This window comes from Acomys minous (assembly GCF_964271855.1).
Source record: "Acomys minous genome assembly, chromosome: 6".
Taxonomy (NCBI): Eukaryota; Metazoa; Chordata; class Mammalia; order Rodentia; family Muridae; genus Acomys; species Acomys minous.
Genome location: NC_140487.1, coordinates 121,189,483 through 121,206,023, shown reverse-complemented (window position 1 = coordinate 121,206,023; position 16,541 = coordinate 121,189,483). Strand labels below are relative to the sequence as shown.

Below are 16,541 nucleotides of genomic sequence, written 5' to 3'. Positions count from 1 at the left end.
CTTTGAGGGCCTTTCCAGAGGGGATGCGTAGGAGGGGTGGCTCGTCCTGTGTGAGCTGCAGCGTCCCATGGGCCGGGTCCCAGGATGAGTGAAAAGGAGGAGGCCAGCCGAGCAGCAGCATCCCTTCTAGTTTCTCTGCCCAGTGAGGCGTGGGCAGGAGCCTCCATCCTGCTGCCATCCCTTCCCTTCCATGACTGCTGCCATCCCTTCCTTCCATGACTGCTGCCATCCCTTCCTTCCATGACTGCTGCCATCCCTTCCTTCCATGACTGCTGCCATCCCTCCCTTCCATGACTGCTGCCATCCCTCCCTTCCATGACTGCTGCCATCCCTTCCTTCCATGACTGCTGCCATCCCTTCCTTCCATGACTGCTGCCATCCCTTCCTTCCATGACTGCTGCCATCCCTTCCCTTCCATGACTGCTGCCATCCCTCCCTTCCATGACTGCTGCCATCCCTTCCTTCCATGACTGCTGCCATCCCTTCCTTCCATGACTGCTGCCATCCCTTCCCTTCCATGACTGCTGCCATCCCTTCCCTTCCATGACTGCTGCCATCCCTCCCTTCCATGACTGCTGCCATCCCTTCCCTTCCATGACTGCTGCCATCCCTCCCTTCCATGACTGCTGCCATCCCTTCCTTCCATGACTGCTGCCATCCCTTCCTTCCATGACTGCTGCCATCCCTTCCCTTCCATGACTGCTGCCATCCCTTCCCCTCCATGACTGCTGCCATCCCTTCCCCTCCATGACTGCTGCCATCCCTCCCTTCCATGACTGCTGCCATCCCTCCCTTCCATGACTGCTGCCATTCTTCCCCTCCATGACTGCTGCCATCCCTTCCCTTCCATGACTGCTGCCATCCTTCCCCTCCATGACTGCTGCCATCCCTTCCTTCCATGACTGCTGCCATCCCTTCCCCTCCATGACTGCTGCCATCCCTTCCCTTCCATCCTGCTGCCATCCCTTCCTTCCATGACTGCTGCCATCCCTTCCCTTCCATGACTGCTGCCATCCCTTCCCTTCCATGACTGCTGCCATCCCTTCCCTTCCATGACTGCTGCCATCCCTCCCTTCCATGACTGCTGCCATCCCTTCCCTTCCATGACTGCTGCCATCCCTTCCCCTCCATGACTGCTGCCATCCCTTCCCTTCCATGACTGCTGCCATCCCTTCCCCTCCATGACTGCTGCCATCCCTTCCCTTCCATGACTGCTGCCATCCCTTCCCTTCCATGACTGCTGCCATCCCTTCCCTTCCATGACTGCTGCCATCCCTTCCCTTCCATGACTGCTGCCATCCCTTCCCTTCCATGACTGCTGCCATCCCTTCCCTTCCATGACTGCTGCCATCCCTTCCCTTCCATGACTGCTGCCATCCCTTCCCTTCCATGACTGCTGCCATCCCTTCCCTTCCATCCTGCTGCCATCCCTTCCTTCCATGACTGCTGCCATCCCTTCCTTCCATGACTGCTGCCATCCCTTCCTTCCATGACTGCTGCCATCCCTTCCTTCCATGACTGCTGCCATCCCTTCCTTCCATGACTGCTGCCATCCCTTCCTTCCATGACTGCTGCCATCCCTTCCTTCCATGACTGCTGCCATCCCTTCCTTCCATGACTGCTGCCATCCCTTCCTTCCATGACTGCTGCCATCCCTTCCCTTCCATGACTGCTGCCATCCCTTCCTTCCATGACTGCTGCCATCCCTTCCCTTCCATGACTGCTGCCATCCCTTCCCTTCCATGACTGCTGCCATCCCTTCCTTCCATGACTGCTGCCATCCCTCCCTTCCATGACTGCTGCCATCCCTTCCTTCCATGACTGCTGCCATCCCTTCCCTTCCATGACTGCTGCCATCCCTTCCTTCCATGACTGCTGCCATCCCTTCCCTTCCATGACTGCTGCCATCCCTTCCCTTCCATGACTGCTGCCATCCCTTCCCTTCCATGACTGCTGCCATCCCTTCCCTTCCATGACTGCTGCCATCCCTTCCTTCCATGACTGCTGCCATCCCTTCCCTTCCATCCTGCTGCCATCCCTTCCCCTCCATGACTGCTGCCATCCCTCCCTTCCATGACTGCTGCCATCCTTCCCTTCCATGACTGCTGCCATCCCTCCCTTCCATGACTGCTGCCATCCTTCCCTTCCATGACTGCTGCCATCCTTCCCCTCCATGACTGCTGCCATCCCTTCCCCTCCATGACTGCTGCCATCCCTTCCCCTCCATGACTGCTGCCATCCCTCCCTTTCATGACTGCTGCCATCCCTTCCCTTCCATCCTGCTGCCATCCTTCCCTTCCATGACTGCTGCCATCCCTCCCTTCCATGACTGCTGCCATCCTTCCCCTCCATGACTGCTGCCATCCCTTCCCCTCCATGACTGCTGCCATCCCTTCCCCTCCATGACTGCTGCCATCCCTCCCCTCCATGACTGCTGCCATCCTTCCCTTCCATGACTGCTGCCATCCTTCCCCTCCATGACTGCTGCCATCCCTTCCCCTCCATGACTGCTGCCATCCCTCCCTTCCATGACTGCTGCCATCCCTCCCTTCCATGACTGCTGCCATCCCTTCCCTTCCATGACTGCTGCCATCCTTCCCTTCCATGACTGCTGCCATCCCTTCCATTCCATGACTGCTGCCATCCCTTCCCTTCCATGACTGCTGCCATCCCTTCCCTTCCATGACTGCTGCCATCCCTCCCTTCCATGACTGCTGCCATCCCTTCCCTTCCATGACTGCTGCCATCCCTTCCCTTCCATGACTGCTGCCATCCCTTCCCTTCCATGACTGCTGCCATCCCTTCCCCTCCATGACTGCTGCCATCCCTTCCCTTCCATGACTGCTGCCATCCCTTCCCTTCCATGACTGCTGCCATCCCTTCCCTTCCATGACTGCTGCCATCCCTTCCCTTCCATGACTGCTGCCATCCCTTCCCTTCCATGACTGCTGCCATCCCTTCCCTTTCATGACTGCTGCCATCCCTTCCCTTCCATGACTGCTGCCATCCCTTCCCTTCCATGACTGCTGCCATCCCTTCCCTTCCATGACTGCTGCCATCCCTTCCCTTCCATGACTGCTGCCATCCCTTCCCTTCCATGACTGCTGCCATCCCTTCCCTTCCATGACTGCTGCCATCCCTTCCCTTCCATGACTGCTGCCATCCCTTCCCTTCCATGACTGCTGCCATCCCTTCCCTTCCATGACTGCTGCCATCCCTCCCTTCCATGACTGCTGCCATCCCTTCCCTTCCATGACTGCTGCCATCCCTTCCCCTCCATGACCTGCTGTGTCCCCTTAGACTGAGCCAGAATAAGCCTGCCTGCCTTCTCTCTTCTTGTTTTGTTTTGTTTTTCGAAACAAGGTTTCCCTGTGTAGCCTTGGCTGTCCTAGAATCGCTTTGTAGACCAGGCTGGCCTCAAACTCACAGCGATCCACCTGCCTCTGCCTCCCAGGTGCCTTCTTCTCTTGAGCTGCTTCTTACCAGGTGTTCTTGGTCACAGGGCTAGAAAAGTAAACCAGAGGGGATTTCCCGTTTTCCTCTCAGTGAGGAGCTGTTTCCTCACTAACACTGCCATTCTCCTAGGGGGCGCTCTAGCAGAAGGATTTCAAGTGAGGATGTTTGAATTTCAGAATTTTGAGAGGCGATTTGAGGTAAGTCTTTGATTCTGGTATGTGGCAATTCTGTCCTTCCATGCTCTCTCTAGCCCTGTCCCTGGCATGAAAGCCACTGCGTAGCCCTTGGAGGTAAGGGGCCCACCTCCCTCAGTACGCCTGTCTGTTGCAGGAGTGCATTTCCCAGTCTGCAGTAAAGACCAAGTTTGAACAGCACACAGTACGGGCCAAGCAGATTGCAGAGGCCGTTCGTCTCATCATGGATTCCCTGCACATTGCAGCTCAGGAGCAGCGGTGAGAGCCCAGGAAAGCAGAGGGAGTGCTGGGAAATTATGGTTCTCTGTATTTTGCCTTGGGCAGTTGAGGCATGCCTGTGATCAGATCCTTTGTGCTGAGCTGGGTCCATAGACTCACACCCAGGCCATATCGGATCCACTTAGTAACCTGCTCAAGAGGCCGCTTGCTGTGTGATCACCCCACCCAGCCTGGACAGGAAGGGAGGGCTCTTGTTAGAGGTCTTGCCCTTTGCATTTGCTTGTTTTAATTTTGCACAGTACAGGGCTCAGAACTGAGGCCTTGCACCAGCTGGAGAAGCACTCGCCTGCTGAGCTGCAGCCCTAGCCCAGGCCTTCCCCACCTTAGGATGCCACAGCCAGCCTGCACTTTTCTTTTGTAGACAGGGTTTCATTGTGTGTCTCTGGCTGGCCCAGAAAATCTCTGTATAGACCAGCTAGCCTTGAACTCAGGGGTCTGCCCACCCCGCCTCAGGAATACTGAGACTAGAGGTGTGTTCAGTTGGCAGAGTGCTTACCTGGTATGCAGGAGCCCCTGAGCTCAATCCCTGGCGCCTGAATGTGAGTTCCCCCACCTCTCACCCCACCCCCACCCTAACACTGGGTGTGGTAGTGACAACCTGTAACCCCAGCACTCTAGAGGTGACAGCAGAAGGATCAGAAGGTCATTGTCATTCTTGGGTATGTAGTAAGTTTGAGGCCAGCCTAGGATATATGGGATCCTGTCTCAAAAAGACAAAAAGAAAAAAGAAAAACATTGAGAAATTTAAAATATAGAAAAGCACAGAGATCATCTATAAACAATTCATGTCTATTGGAGACACTCAACAGTATTGGCCCTAAGTTAAAACAGAGCAGAAAAGGAGTTATATTTCATTTCCCAATTATTGGACGAGGGAACATTCTTTCATTGTTATTTTGTTGAAAAAGTTTTCACAGTGTTATTTTTGATTATGCGTCTATGGCACAGCACAGGTGTAGAGGTCGGGGACAACTTTGTAGAATCAGATCTGTCCTTCCACCTTTACCTGGCTAGGGTCTGAATTCAAGTCATTGGGCTTGCACAACAAGCGTTTGACCTGATGAGCCATCTTGCTGGCCTGTCAAGCATTCTTTCCTTCGTATTAGTTAGCAGAATTGTTTCTACCTGCCCCCCACCCCCACCTTAGCCACCTCTCTTCTCTGTCGCTACCCCTCCTCCTAATGGAATTCTGAGGGATGAGCGGCTGTGTCCTGCCTGCCTCCAACACCCTGTTCAGGAGCTATGGCCTGGCTGAGCTACCCAGCTCCCTTGGCTCCTCTGCTTAGTCATCTGGGGACATGGGTTTCTGAGAGGTGCTTTTTCTCTCTCAGGGTTTATTGTCTGGAAATGCGGGAAGAGCGGCAAGACAGGCTAAGGTTTATTGACAAGCAGCTGGAGCTCCTGGCTCAAGACTATAAGCTTCGAATTAAGCAGATGACAGAGGAAGTGGAAAGGCAGGTGAGAATGAAGAGAAAGCTCTGTGGGGAAGCTTGGACTCAGGAAAAGTCAAGCTCAGGGGCAGCAAATGCCAAGAGCAAGAACTGCTCATCCAAGCAGGGGTGGGGGTGGGGGAGTGCTTCCTCAGCTTTATGGGAAGCTTCCTTTGGCCCTAATTCAAAATACAGTTTCCCCTGGGGCTCTTTCCAGGCCTATTTTAATTGCCCATTTTCTACCTCTGTGGCTTCAAATCAAAAGGAGCTGGGGAGACTGGAGTGGGGGGTGGAAGGTGTGCAGTTCACTGCAGCCTCCCCTGCAGAAGCTAACTGCACCCTGCCTTGCCCACAGGTGTCCACAGCCATGGCTGAAGAGATCAGGCGCCTCTCTGTGCTGGTTGACGAGTACCAGATGGACTTCCACCCATCCCCAGTTGTCCTCAAGGTTTATAAGAATGTGAGTGAAATAGCCGTGTGCTCTTGGTGGGAAAGGCAGCTCAGTCTTAGCTGGCCTGTCTCAGAGTCCCTGAGTGGAAGTGACAGCCAGGGGCACGAGGCCCAGGCTTCCTCTGCGTCTCTGGTCAGCTGGCTGGGCAGGGCAGGGTGGACACCCCCAGAGACTCCTGCTGATGGTACCTCTTCTCTTCACCTCCCTTTTCTGGAGGCAGGAACTGCACCGCCACATAGAGGAAGGCCTGGGCCGGAACATGTCTGACCGCTGCTCCACAGCCATCGCCAGTTCACTGCAGACTATGCAGCAGGACATGATAGGTTAGTGCCACCAGGGACCATGGGATCTGTGGGGCTGCCATGGCCAAGCTGAGACAATCTAAAGACAGGGCTGGAGAGAAAGCTCACTCTGTTAAGAGTGTGTCCTCGTGTCAGACGGCTCACAACTGTCTGAACTTCAGATCCATCCAGGAGCTCCTATGCTTCTGACCTCTGTGTGCTCCTATACCCATGTGCGTGCGTACACACACACACACACATACACACACACACACACACACACACACACACACACACCATCATCATCATCAAAAGTAATAAGTCCACTAGGGTGACCTTTCCTTACCTGTGACCTTTGGCAGTGGTTTAACTCACTACCTTTAGGTTCTGGGTGTGTTGCCTGAGTTCATTCTGGGATGGACTTGGGGAACCTATGCTTGGGTCACCATATGGGATGACATACAAGCTGAGACCTTGGCATGACTACTGGCAGCTTTGGGAAGGTGATCTGTCAGCCAGTCTCACCAGCTGGCCACCTGGGTGTAGTTTCTGCTCAGAGCAGCAGCGTCTCTAGCAGCTGAGGGGGACTGTGTGCCTGAGGCTGGGCCTTGGCGTGGCACAGATCCGACTGATGCGCTCTCTTCCTGCTTGTGCCCCTGACAGATGGCTTGAAGCCCCTTCTTCCTGTGTCTGTGCGGAATCAGATAGACATGCTCGTCCCTCGCCAGTGCTTCTCCCTCAGCTATGACCTGAACTGTGACAAGCTGTGCGCTGACTTTCAGGAGGACATTGAGTTCCACTTCTCGCTTGGATGGACTATGTTGGTGAACAGGTTCCTGGGCCCCAAGAACAGCCGCCGGGCCTTGATGGGCTACAGTGATCAGGCAAGAAGCTCCTTTCCGCAGGGTATCATCGGAGACCATCCTGCCACCAGATGCATCAATCAGTCTGCTTATGGGGGTCCCTAAGGCAGAAGCCATGTAGGTCACTGGTCAGCATTGCTGCCATTATCAACTTGGCCTTGTCCTAATTTCAAATCCTGAGAGGTGGCCAGGTGATGGTGGCACACTTCTTTAATCCCAACAACTTGGGAGACATAGGAAGGTGGATGGATCTCTGGCGTTCGAGGCCAGATAGGGCTACACAGAGAAATCCTGTCTTGAAAAACAAAAACAAAAATGGAAATGCATGTTTTCTTAAGGCTTGTTTGTGTGTGTTCTTCAGAACAGACTGCTAGGGGAAAAGGGTTTGCCTGGTGTATAAGAGCTTTGGGTTTGGTCCATAACACTATAGGGGGAAAAGGGAATTTTGTTTTGTTTTGTTTCCGAGACAGGGTTTCTCTGTGTACCCTTGCTGCCCTGGACTTGCTTCGTAGACTGGGCTGGTCTCACAGCGATCCACCTCCCTCTACCTCCGTGAGTGCTGGGATCAAAGGTGTGCGCCACCACTGCCCTGCTGGGAAAAGGGAATTTAAAAATACTTATCTACAAACCACCACTTTAACATTTAGAATAAAAAATAATTTGAGAAGATTTTAGAATAAAAATACATCAGGAGCTGGAGAGATAGCTCATCAGTTTAGAGTGCTTGTGGATCCTGTAGAGGACACAGGTTCCATTCTCAGCATTCAGTGATGGTTCACAACTGTACTTAACTCTAGTCCAAGGCATCCCGTGCCTCTTGACCATCACATACACCAGGCACATGTGGTACAAAAACAAAATATATAGAGTGGGGGTGGGGTTGAAACAAGGTCTCTCTGTGTGGCCTTGCCTGTCCTGGAACTCACTCTGTAGACCAGGCTGGCCTCAAATTCACAGAGATCTGTCTGCCTCTGTCTCCCGAGTAGTGGGATTAAAAGCGTGTGCCACCATGCCTGGCTAATAAGTAAAACTAAAAGTCAAAACAAGACATCACCACTTTAAATTTTAAAATAAAAAGTGTATCAGGGACTGAAGAGATGTCTCGGTGGGTACAAACCCTCTTATTCCAAAGTTGGCTTGACAGCCTGGCCGAGGCAGGGCTTCCAGTGCATTGAGAAGCCCTGTTTTAAAGCAGAAAGTAGGGGAGGAGGACCCCTGACGTTGTGTTCTAGTTTCTGCATGTGAGTGCATAGAAATAGACACATACAGACTCAAATGTATAACACACACACACACACACACACACACACTCACTCACTCACTCACTCACTCACCGTGCTTGAATTACTACTTTCATTACAGGTCCTGTGCTGACACAATCCCCATGGCCAGGCTACATCATGTGGCATGCCCACAGTGCTCATCTCAGGCTACATCATGTGGCATGCCCACAGTGCTCATCTCAGGCTGGCTGGTTTTAGGAAGCAGCCATCCCACTGTGGTGCATACAAAGCTCATTTTCCCTCTTCTGCCTCTTGGGAATGGAAGAGCTGCTCAGTTTCTGCCCTACGTTGTCTAGTCTTGAGGGTCGCTGAGGGTGTGCTTGAATGACAGACTTGCAACATTCTTCTTGTTCTCTCTTCAGGTTCAACGTCCTATCCCTCTGACACCTGCCAACCCCAGTATGCCCCCGCTGCCGCAGGGCTCCCTCACCCAGGAGGAGCTCATGGTCTCCATGGTTACTGGCCTGGCCTCTCTGACATCCAGGACCTCCATGGGCATTCTCGTGGTCGGAGGAGTGGTCAGTGATACCCGTTTTGGGGAGGGGGCACTGGGGCTCAGTGTGTATTTTCTGCCCTGGGGACCTGTGTGGCCAGAGCTCATTCACATACAGTTAGTCATTCCACTAAGACATCACTCAGCTAACAGGATGTTTTCCCATTTTCTGGATATGGCTTGCAGAAATCCAGAGCTAGTGTGAACCCTCCCCATCTGACACTGAGGCTTCTTCTTCCACAGCAAATAGGGAACAGGGAGCAACTAAAGGTCTAAAAGGAGGAGGCCCAGCCGGGCGTGGTGGCGCACGCCTTTAATCCCAGCACTCGGGAGGCAGAGGCAGGCGGATCGCTGTGAGTTCGAGGCCAGCCTGGATTATAAAGCGAGTCTAGGACAGCCAAGGCTACACAGAGAAACCCTGTCTCGAAAAACAAAAAACAAAACAAAACAAAACAAAAAAAAAACAAAAAAAGGGAGGAGGCCCACCTGGCCCCTTGACCTTCCCTCTCCTGCCTCTGGATGGCGATGACCCAAGCCAGCAGGCTGTCCTCTGGTTTCTGTGGGGCTCACCTTGTTCTGACTCAATACTTTTCCACCACAGTCCCTCACATCTGAGGTCCCTGATGGTGTTGGCAAGCTCTCATGCTCTTTTGTAGACTATGGAGAGGCAGAGTGGTGGCAGAGGGTGACTGTCCCAAGCACTGTCAGGAGTTGCTTTCCCAGTGTGTAGTACAAGCTGGATCAGCCAAGGCCCCTCCCCCAGACTGAGCTAGTGGCCTAGAAGAGGCATGGTCTGCAGCACTGGCCCTTGACAGACCCTTCACTAACATCTGTTTACGTAGCTAAACAGCCTGTGCATTAACCTCCCACCACATTCCTTCTTTGTGAATGAAGAAATTTAGAAGTAAACTGGCCCAAGTTCATACAGCCAGGATGATGGATGACACGAAAGCTTTGATGCTGAGCTCCAAGCCCCATTCTGTGACTAGACTACAGCTGTGAGGAGTGATGGGGAATTCTGCTTCTTGTTGCCATCAGAATAAGCTATTGCTTTGGATCATTTGTGTTTCTCTTTAAGAAGCCTGTTTCTCAGGTTGGGGCTGAAGCTCAGCAGGAAAGAGCTTGCCTAACATGTGCCAGGCCCTGCATTCTGTCCCATCATTAAAAAACAAAACAAAACACAAAGCCCTCACCTAGATCAGGATAGTGGTCCTAACCCAAAGTTATGTCCTGTGGCCAACACCTAGTTTCCCTCACTTCCAGATGGAGTCCTGGGTAGTCCCTGTCCTCTTAGCCTCCGTGGGGTCCAAATTGACCATGCATCTTTACAGGTGTGGAAGGCAGTGGGCTGGAGACTCATCGCCCTCTCCTTTGGACTTTATGGCCTCCTGTATGTCTATGAGCGGCTGACCTGGACCACCAAGGCCAAGGAGAGGGCTTTCAAGCGCCAGTTTGTGGAATATGCCAGTGAAAAGCTGCAGCTCATTATCAGTTACACTGGCTCTAACTGCAGCCATCAAGTCCAGCAGTGAGTGGCCCCGGGCCCTGAGGGACGGCACCCCAATAGGTGGGCTCTTCTCCACCTCCCTTTCAGCCTGGCCTGAAGCCAGCATCATAAGCCCCAGGACTTTGGCAGGGTAGTGCCAGCTTTGTGTCCAGGGATGACAGAGGGGTCCAAGGCTGAGGTCAGGCAAGCCTCCATTGTTCCAACAGGGGAAGATACTCTGAAAATGAAGGAAATTTTAAAGGTTGCTTTGGGACTGGAAATGTAGCTCAGTTGGCAGAGTGCTTGCCTAGCACGCATGGTGCCCTGGGCTTGATGCCCTTGTCATGTAGACCAGGCATTTATGTCTTACACCTGTAATCCCAGGACTCAGGAGGATCACCTCTGGCTGTACAGGGAGTTTGGAGCCGGCTGCCTGAGACTCTGTTGCTAAGTAAATCTCTATCTTGGAACAGTGAGAAGGCAGGTAGTTGTACTGCTCTGCGCTGCCTCTCTCTGTCTTTGTCAGGCCAGTCTTCTGGCTTCAGCCTCATGAGTCCTGGATTGCAGGCATAAGCATGCTTGTTCTGTTTGAGTGTCCTCTAATTGTGGCGTGGCAGGCCCTCTGCACTAGCTTCCCCTGTACTCCTGTAGCTGTGAGCTAGGTGTTTCAGTGGTATGTACTTTCTCAATACCTCTGTTGGTAGACAGCTTGCCTTCCGTGCATCCAGGCCTGAGTTAATCCCTAGCAACACACACACACACACACAGATGCGTGTGCACACAAGGACACTGAGACTTGGAGATGAGGAGATGAGTTCCTTTCCTTGCCACTTAGCTGATGAGCATCAGAGTCAGGATCCTGCCTCTCATGTCCAGGTTAGGTTTAACCGCTGGACTTCTGTGCCTCCTGTGGTGATGCCCAGTGTCTTTGGTGTGAGCATGAGGAACTGTTGTGGTTTTAGCAGAGATGGAAAGGATCCCAAAAAGCAGGCCTGCAGGCTAGAGCACAAGGGATGGGCTCAGTTGCTCCCTTGTGCTGGGTGGATTAGTCACCAATAGGACCCTGCCTAAACAACTTGATGTGCCCAATTGATCCTACCCCTGTCCCCTCAGGGAATTGTCAGGCACATTTGCTCATCTGTGCCAGCAAGTTGACATCACCCGAGATAATCTGGAACAGGAAATTGCTGCCATGAACAAGAAAGTCGAGGCTCTGGATTCACTTCAGAGCAAAGCCAAATTGCTCAGGTGAGTGACCTAGTAGCCAAGCTGGGGCAGTTGGGGCTTGTCTACCATCTGGTGTCTCCAGTGTAGACATCAGGAGCTCTTTTGGGATTTAGAGCTCTTGTGAAATGTTTGCCAGGCTCTGTGGGGGACAGTGCTAGTGCTGGAAGTGGCTTGCTGTACGGTGGCTCCTCAAGGATGGGCAGTGACCAAGACAGTACTGTGGTGCTGCAGCTCACGGGTTGCCTTCCTCTCAAGTGCAGGGCCTTAGCACTTGGCACAGCTGTCCCAGCCAGTTTTTGTTGTCCCTGGAGGAGTGAGTCATCAGCTCTTTTCTTTCTTTCTTCTTTTGTTTTTGTTTTGTTTGAGGCAGGATCTATTTGTAGCCCTGGCTGGCCCAGAACTTGTGGTGTGAATGAGGCTACTCTTAAACCCACTGAGATCCATCTACCTGTTCTTTCCTTAGTGCTGGCATTAAAGGTGTGTGCCACCATGCCCACCTTAGCTCTGCTTTCTAATGGGAAAGTTGGTAGCTGTGGGAGCTGAGTCCCTTGTCTGGAGCTACACAGGAAGTGGCCAGATGGAACTTGGGGTACAGGTGGCCCACACTTTGGTTCTCCTTGCCCTGTGTGAGATTTGCTACCCATGTCCACTCTGAGCCCAGGATCAGGGGTGCACAGCACCAGGTCTCCTCAGGAGCAGGCTTGCTGGTCTCTGTAGAACTCAGAAGTTTTCTGGGAGGAGGATCAGTTAGAGGAGCCATATTCTGGGTTCTGGCCCTGTACTCCCTCAGCTTGCCTGTGTCCTGTGGCTTCCATCTATGAGATGATACTGTAATGTCATGACAGCCACAGCTGAAGGTAGAAGTACCCTGTCTGCTGAGTCCTCAGCCTGCTCAGGCTGTGATAACATCAGCTCGTGGGGACCTGGGCTTCCTGTCCCCACCTCTGATGTCAGAGGCCCACGGGGGCAGAGCTGGAGAAGAGGTACTCAGAGGCTTTCAGCTCTAGCCTGGATGGGTCAGTGGACTTTCCCTCCTTTGTCTGGGCTGTGCAGATGTGCCCCTCCTCACTCCTGCCCATTACCAAGAACAGACTGCTCACCCACTGGGGCTGCTTGTAGTCACAAAGACAGCTGAGCTAGCCCCAACCCATTACCTGTCAATCAAGAAAGCTAGCTTCCAGGCATTGGGACTTGCCCTGGGTTGATCCCAAATAGAAAAACCTAAAACCAGTTCACTCCTGTAATCTGAGCACATGGGGAGCTGAAGCAGGAGGATGGCTGTGAGTTCCAGGCCAGCCTGGGCTATGTAATAAGATCCTATCTCAACACACCTCTTTTTTAAAAAAAAGTCTGGCTCTGTCCCATGAGCTTGTGGCCTCCTTTTCCTCGTCTGCAAAATGGGAAAGTGCTACAAAAGGATTAAATAAAGGGTCAGACAGGCTAGTATGACCTGTCACAGCAGCCATCTGTACAGAGCAATCTTGTGTTTGCAGGAATAAAGCTGGCTGGCTAGACAGCGAACTCAACATGTTCACACACCAGTACCTGCAGCCCAGCAGATAGTGGGCAGCCAGGGCGGACCTGCACTGAGAAGAGGCAGGCCCACGCCTCCCATCAGCTCCAGTCCTTGGCCACTGCAGAGAGAAGGAAAGCACCCACTGTCTCGTACCATTCTCAGCCCTTCAGCGCCAGTCACTCCCTACCCTGCAGGAAGACTGCTCGGCACCAAGGAGTCCTGCATGCCTGTGTCTGCTCATCATGTGCATTGGATAAGGTCTCCTGAAAATGGCACCCTGCAGAACGACTGTTGGGAGCCCTCACAGGCACTGGGCAGACACTCCCACTTTCTCCAGCCCGAGCACAGCTGCAGAGAGAGACAATGTTGGGGGTGACTGGACTCCCCAGAAGAATTCAGGATAGTTCTGGAACGGCCAAGTTTGTCTCAGAAGGACTTGTATTTTGTGTTTGGCCCTCAGCTTTAGCACTTTCTCCCACTTGCAGAGTCTTTCAGTTGTGCTTGGTGGCCAGGCTCAGCACGCCCTGGCCTTTAGACTCAGGCAGCTCGTATGGGAAGCTGGGGACCTCTGCCAGCCAGAGCAGAGGGGGATGGCTCAGGAGGAGAACTAGGGCAATCCGCCATGGTGGTGCTGTTGGTGTGTGGCATCGTGATGAGGTGGGACTTTCTCCCTTCTTGCCACTGAGGCCCTTATTCTTACTTCAGCTCTTGGCCTGTTAGTCCTGGCTTAGTAGTGAGAGCGGGTTTGCCACAGGTGATTTAAGGATGTAGCAGGAAGCACGGAGGAAGATGGGCGGCCTGGGATGGCTGAAGAAGGCGTCCCTGGAGAAGACCTAGGACTGAGGGCTCACAAGGCTGGAGGCTCACGTCATTAACCCCAGCTCATCCCCACCTTGCTGCAAGCTCCCTGTGGCCACCATTCCCTCTTCTGTATCCTCTGCTAATGGCTGCGGCTGGCCACAAAACAACATGAGAAGCCAGGCAGCCATTTTTCTACAGCTGTGACCCTTCAGCCGCCGCCTCTGATCCTGAAGCCTCCTGCTGCGGGCTCAGCCTTGTGGGGACTTTGACCTTCTCCTTGTGTGCTGAAGCTGTTAATGGTCAGAGTCGGGAAGATCCGGTCACCGTGGTTGAGTGTCTGGGAAAAGCAGTTTCAGGGTGATGCTGCCTTTTTAGAACAGGTAGAGAGGCCGGGAGAGAAACCATTGGGCTCCAGCCCTTCCCAGGAGCCCACACCAGGGCCTTCCTGGGGGAAACTGTCCTGCTGGTTGGGTGCCCCATGGCCATGTCCTCTCCTGCACATGTGCTCGCCTGCCCCTCAGTCTACCCTGTTTCCTGCGACAGTGATGGTCTTGGCCAAGAATGTAAAGAAGCTGTGAGTGTATTGCCAGGCTGGACAGGTGGGTCACCTCGGTAGGTCAGGGCAAACCAGTGTCACATAATCCCAGTGAATGTCCTTTTTGGGGGGAAAAAAACCCAGAATAAACACCAATTCTTTTTCAGTGTAGCCCCTGAGTAATGAATGAAAATTTGAGCTTACTAAGTAAAAGTTCCATTTATACCACCAGGGAGAGCAAGTACCTGAGAGGCGTTTAGCAGAGCACTTTAGTTTCTTGCTGCTAACTGTTGTGTGATCTTTGCTGGGCCACAAATGGCGCCTGACACAGTGAGTTTGCTTCTGGTATATTTAAGGTGATGCATCTGCCTGAGTTACCTGTATCTCTGCTGATCATATTGGAAACTAAAATAAAGCCCCATTGTGACCCTGTGTGAGCTCTCTGCCTGGCAGGGAAGAAGGTCTGAGAAGAAAGGACATGGCCAGCCTCCTAGGGCCTCGAGTGACTTCTGTACAGAGTTCTCTGTAACTGCACACATTTACTTTCCGTGTAAAACACGAGTGAGTCAGAGGTCTCCCCACTTTGCCTTCTGAGAACTTGGCCTGTGACCTTTCTTGGTTGAAGGGCCTTGGGAGTAGAAAAGGCCATTGGTGGGTTTCTCCTTGCTTTCTGCATGTGTCCTCTTAACTGAGGTTCTACCCTTACCCACCAACTTGTCTGCCTCAGAAATAAGCTCAACTGATGGTGACTGTATCCTCTCAGATTCCCAGGCCACAAACATCACACATACTGAGCCGGGCATGGTGGCGCACGCCTTTAATCCCAGCACTCGGGAGGCAGAGGCAGGTGGATTGCTGTGAGTTCGAGGCCAGCCTGGTCTACAAAGTGAGTCCGGGACAGCCAAGGCTAACACAGAGAGACCCTGTCTCGAAAAACAAAAACAAAAACAAAAAAAAAGTCACACATACTGTTCCTGATCTGCCACTTTCTGTCTAAATATCCGAGACCCTGACGTCTTCTTCCTCCATTCACAGCTGCCCAGTTGATCTGGGTTGCCACTTCCTACCCTGTTCCTCTCCCACGCTTGCCTCTTAAGACCTTCAGCACATGTCACACCCCAAGCATCCAGAGCCCATCCAGGGTGGAGGTCCAAGTTCTCGTGTGGTTCCTCAGATCCAGCTGTCTCTCCCTGACCCCTCTGCTTATCTACAGGTGCCTCTGTCCTTCCTCACCCTGAACCGATCCCCTTACCCGTGCATAAGACAGGATATGCATGTGTTACAGAACAGTCATCCCACAGGACAGAGTGTGTGTGTCCCCTGCTAGAGCAGGCTCTGGAAGGGCTGTTCTGGTCTCTTTGAGGAGAGCAATTCTGTTCACACTTTTATCAGTCCAGGACTTTGTGGGGAGCTCAAGTGCTCCTGGAAACCTGTGGGTGGACCCAGTTCTAAGACATGCAAGTGTGTGTGTGTGTGCTGAGAATTCAGCCCCTTTGTGGAAACTAAAGTTCAGAGAAAGAAGACTAGCCGCTATCCTAACATCTTGGGCTGATAGGGGAGAGGCGGGAAGGCTAGAGCCGGCCTGTGCACTCAAGTCTTAATTTCCCCAAGCCCATCGGCTTTCAAATACGCCCTTTATTTTCCCCTCCACTAGAAACACATGATCTAGTACATGTGTGTGTGAAACAAGTTTACCAAGTGGAGGGGGGTTCTGTCATTTGCAGTCTGCTGCTGCTGCTGTCTCACTGGGTGTTGGCTCACAAAGAAAGGTCTTCTAGATCTTGCCTCAGACCATACTCTGAGTTAGGTATTCTCAGGCACGGCCAGCTTCAGCCCTGCTTCATCAGCTCACTGGAAAGCAAGGAGAACCAAGGGTATGGGGGTTTTAACTGTCCAGTGACAGGGTGCCAGCGAGACCCAGCCCCTCTCACAGGCAAAGCAAAGTCCAGGCCAGCCACACTGTTGCATAGTGACTCTTGTACTTAAAAAAAGAAAAATAAAAAGCAGGGTTTTATTTTGTTCTGAGGTAGGGTCTCATTATGTACCCCTTGGCTGGCCTAGAGCTCACTATATAGACCAGACTAGTCTTGAACTCAAGAGATTGGCCTGCCTCTGCCTCCTGGGTGCTAGGATTAAAGGCCTGCACCTACCACATCCTGCTGTTTTTATTTTGTGTATGGAGATTCCGCCTGCATGAATGTCTTGTACATCGTGTGTATCAAGTGCCTGCAGAGGCCAGAAGAGCG

At 52.7% G+C, this 16,541-nt stretch overlaps 1 protein-coding gene across 4 annotated transcripts in view; it reads left to right on the top strand.

The window, feature by feature from the left end:
* Positions 1-14,727, top strand: part of MFN2 (mitofusin 2) — a 34,196-nt gene extending 19,469 nt beyond the window's left edge. For all 4 annotated transcript variants that reach the window (XM_084786723.1, XM_084786726.1, XM_084786724.1 and 1 more), the window contains 10 exons: positions 3,586-3,653; positions 3,787-3,908; positions 5,261-5,387; positions 5,715-5,819; positions 6,031-6,133; positions 6,755-6,975; positions 8,600-8,755; positions 10,062-10,258; positions 11,330-11,464; positions 12,937-14,727. In XM_084786723.1, coding sequence (XP_084642849.1) covers positions 3,586-3,653; positions 3,787-3,908; positions 5,261-5,387; positions 5,715-5,819; positions 6,031-6,133; positions 6,755-6,975; positions 8,600-8,755; positions 10,062-10,258; positions 11,330-11,464; positions 12,937-13,006 — 1,304 coding nt within the window. In that variant the 3' untranslated portion in view covers positions 13,007-14,727. The remainder of the gene's footprint in view (positions 1-3,585; positions 3,654-3,786; positions 3,909-5,260; positions 5,388-5,714; positions 5,820-6,030; positions 6,134-6,754; positions 6,976-8,599; positions 8,756-10,061; positions 10,259-11,329; positions 11,465-12,936) is intronic.
* Positions 14,728-16,541: the final 1,814 nt, after the last annotated feature.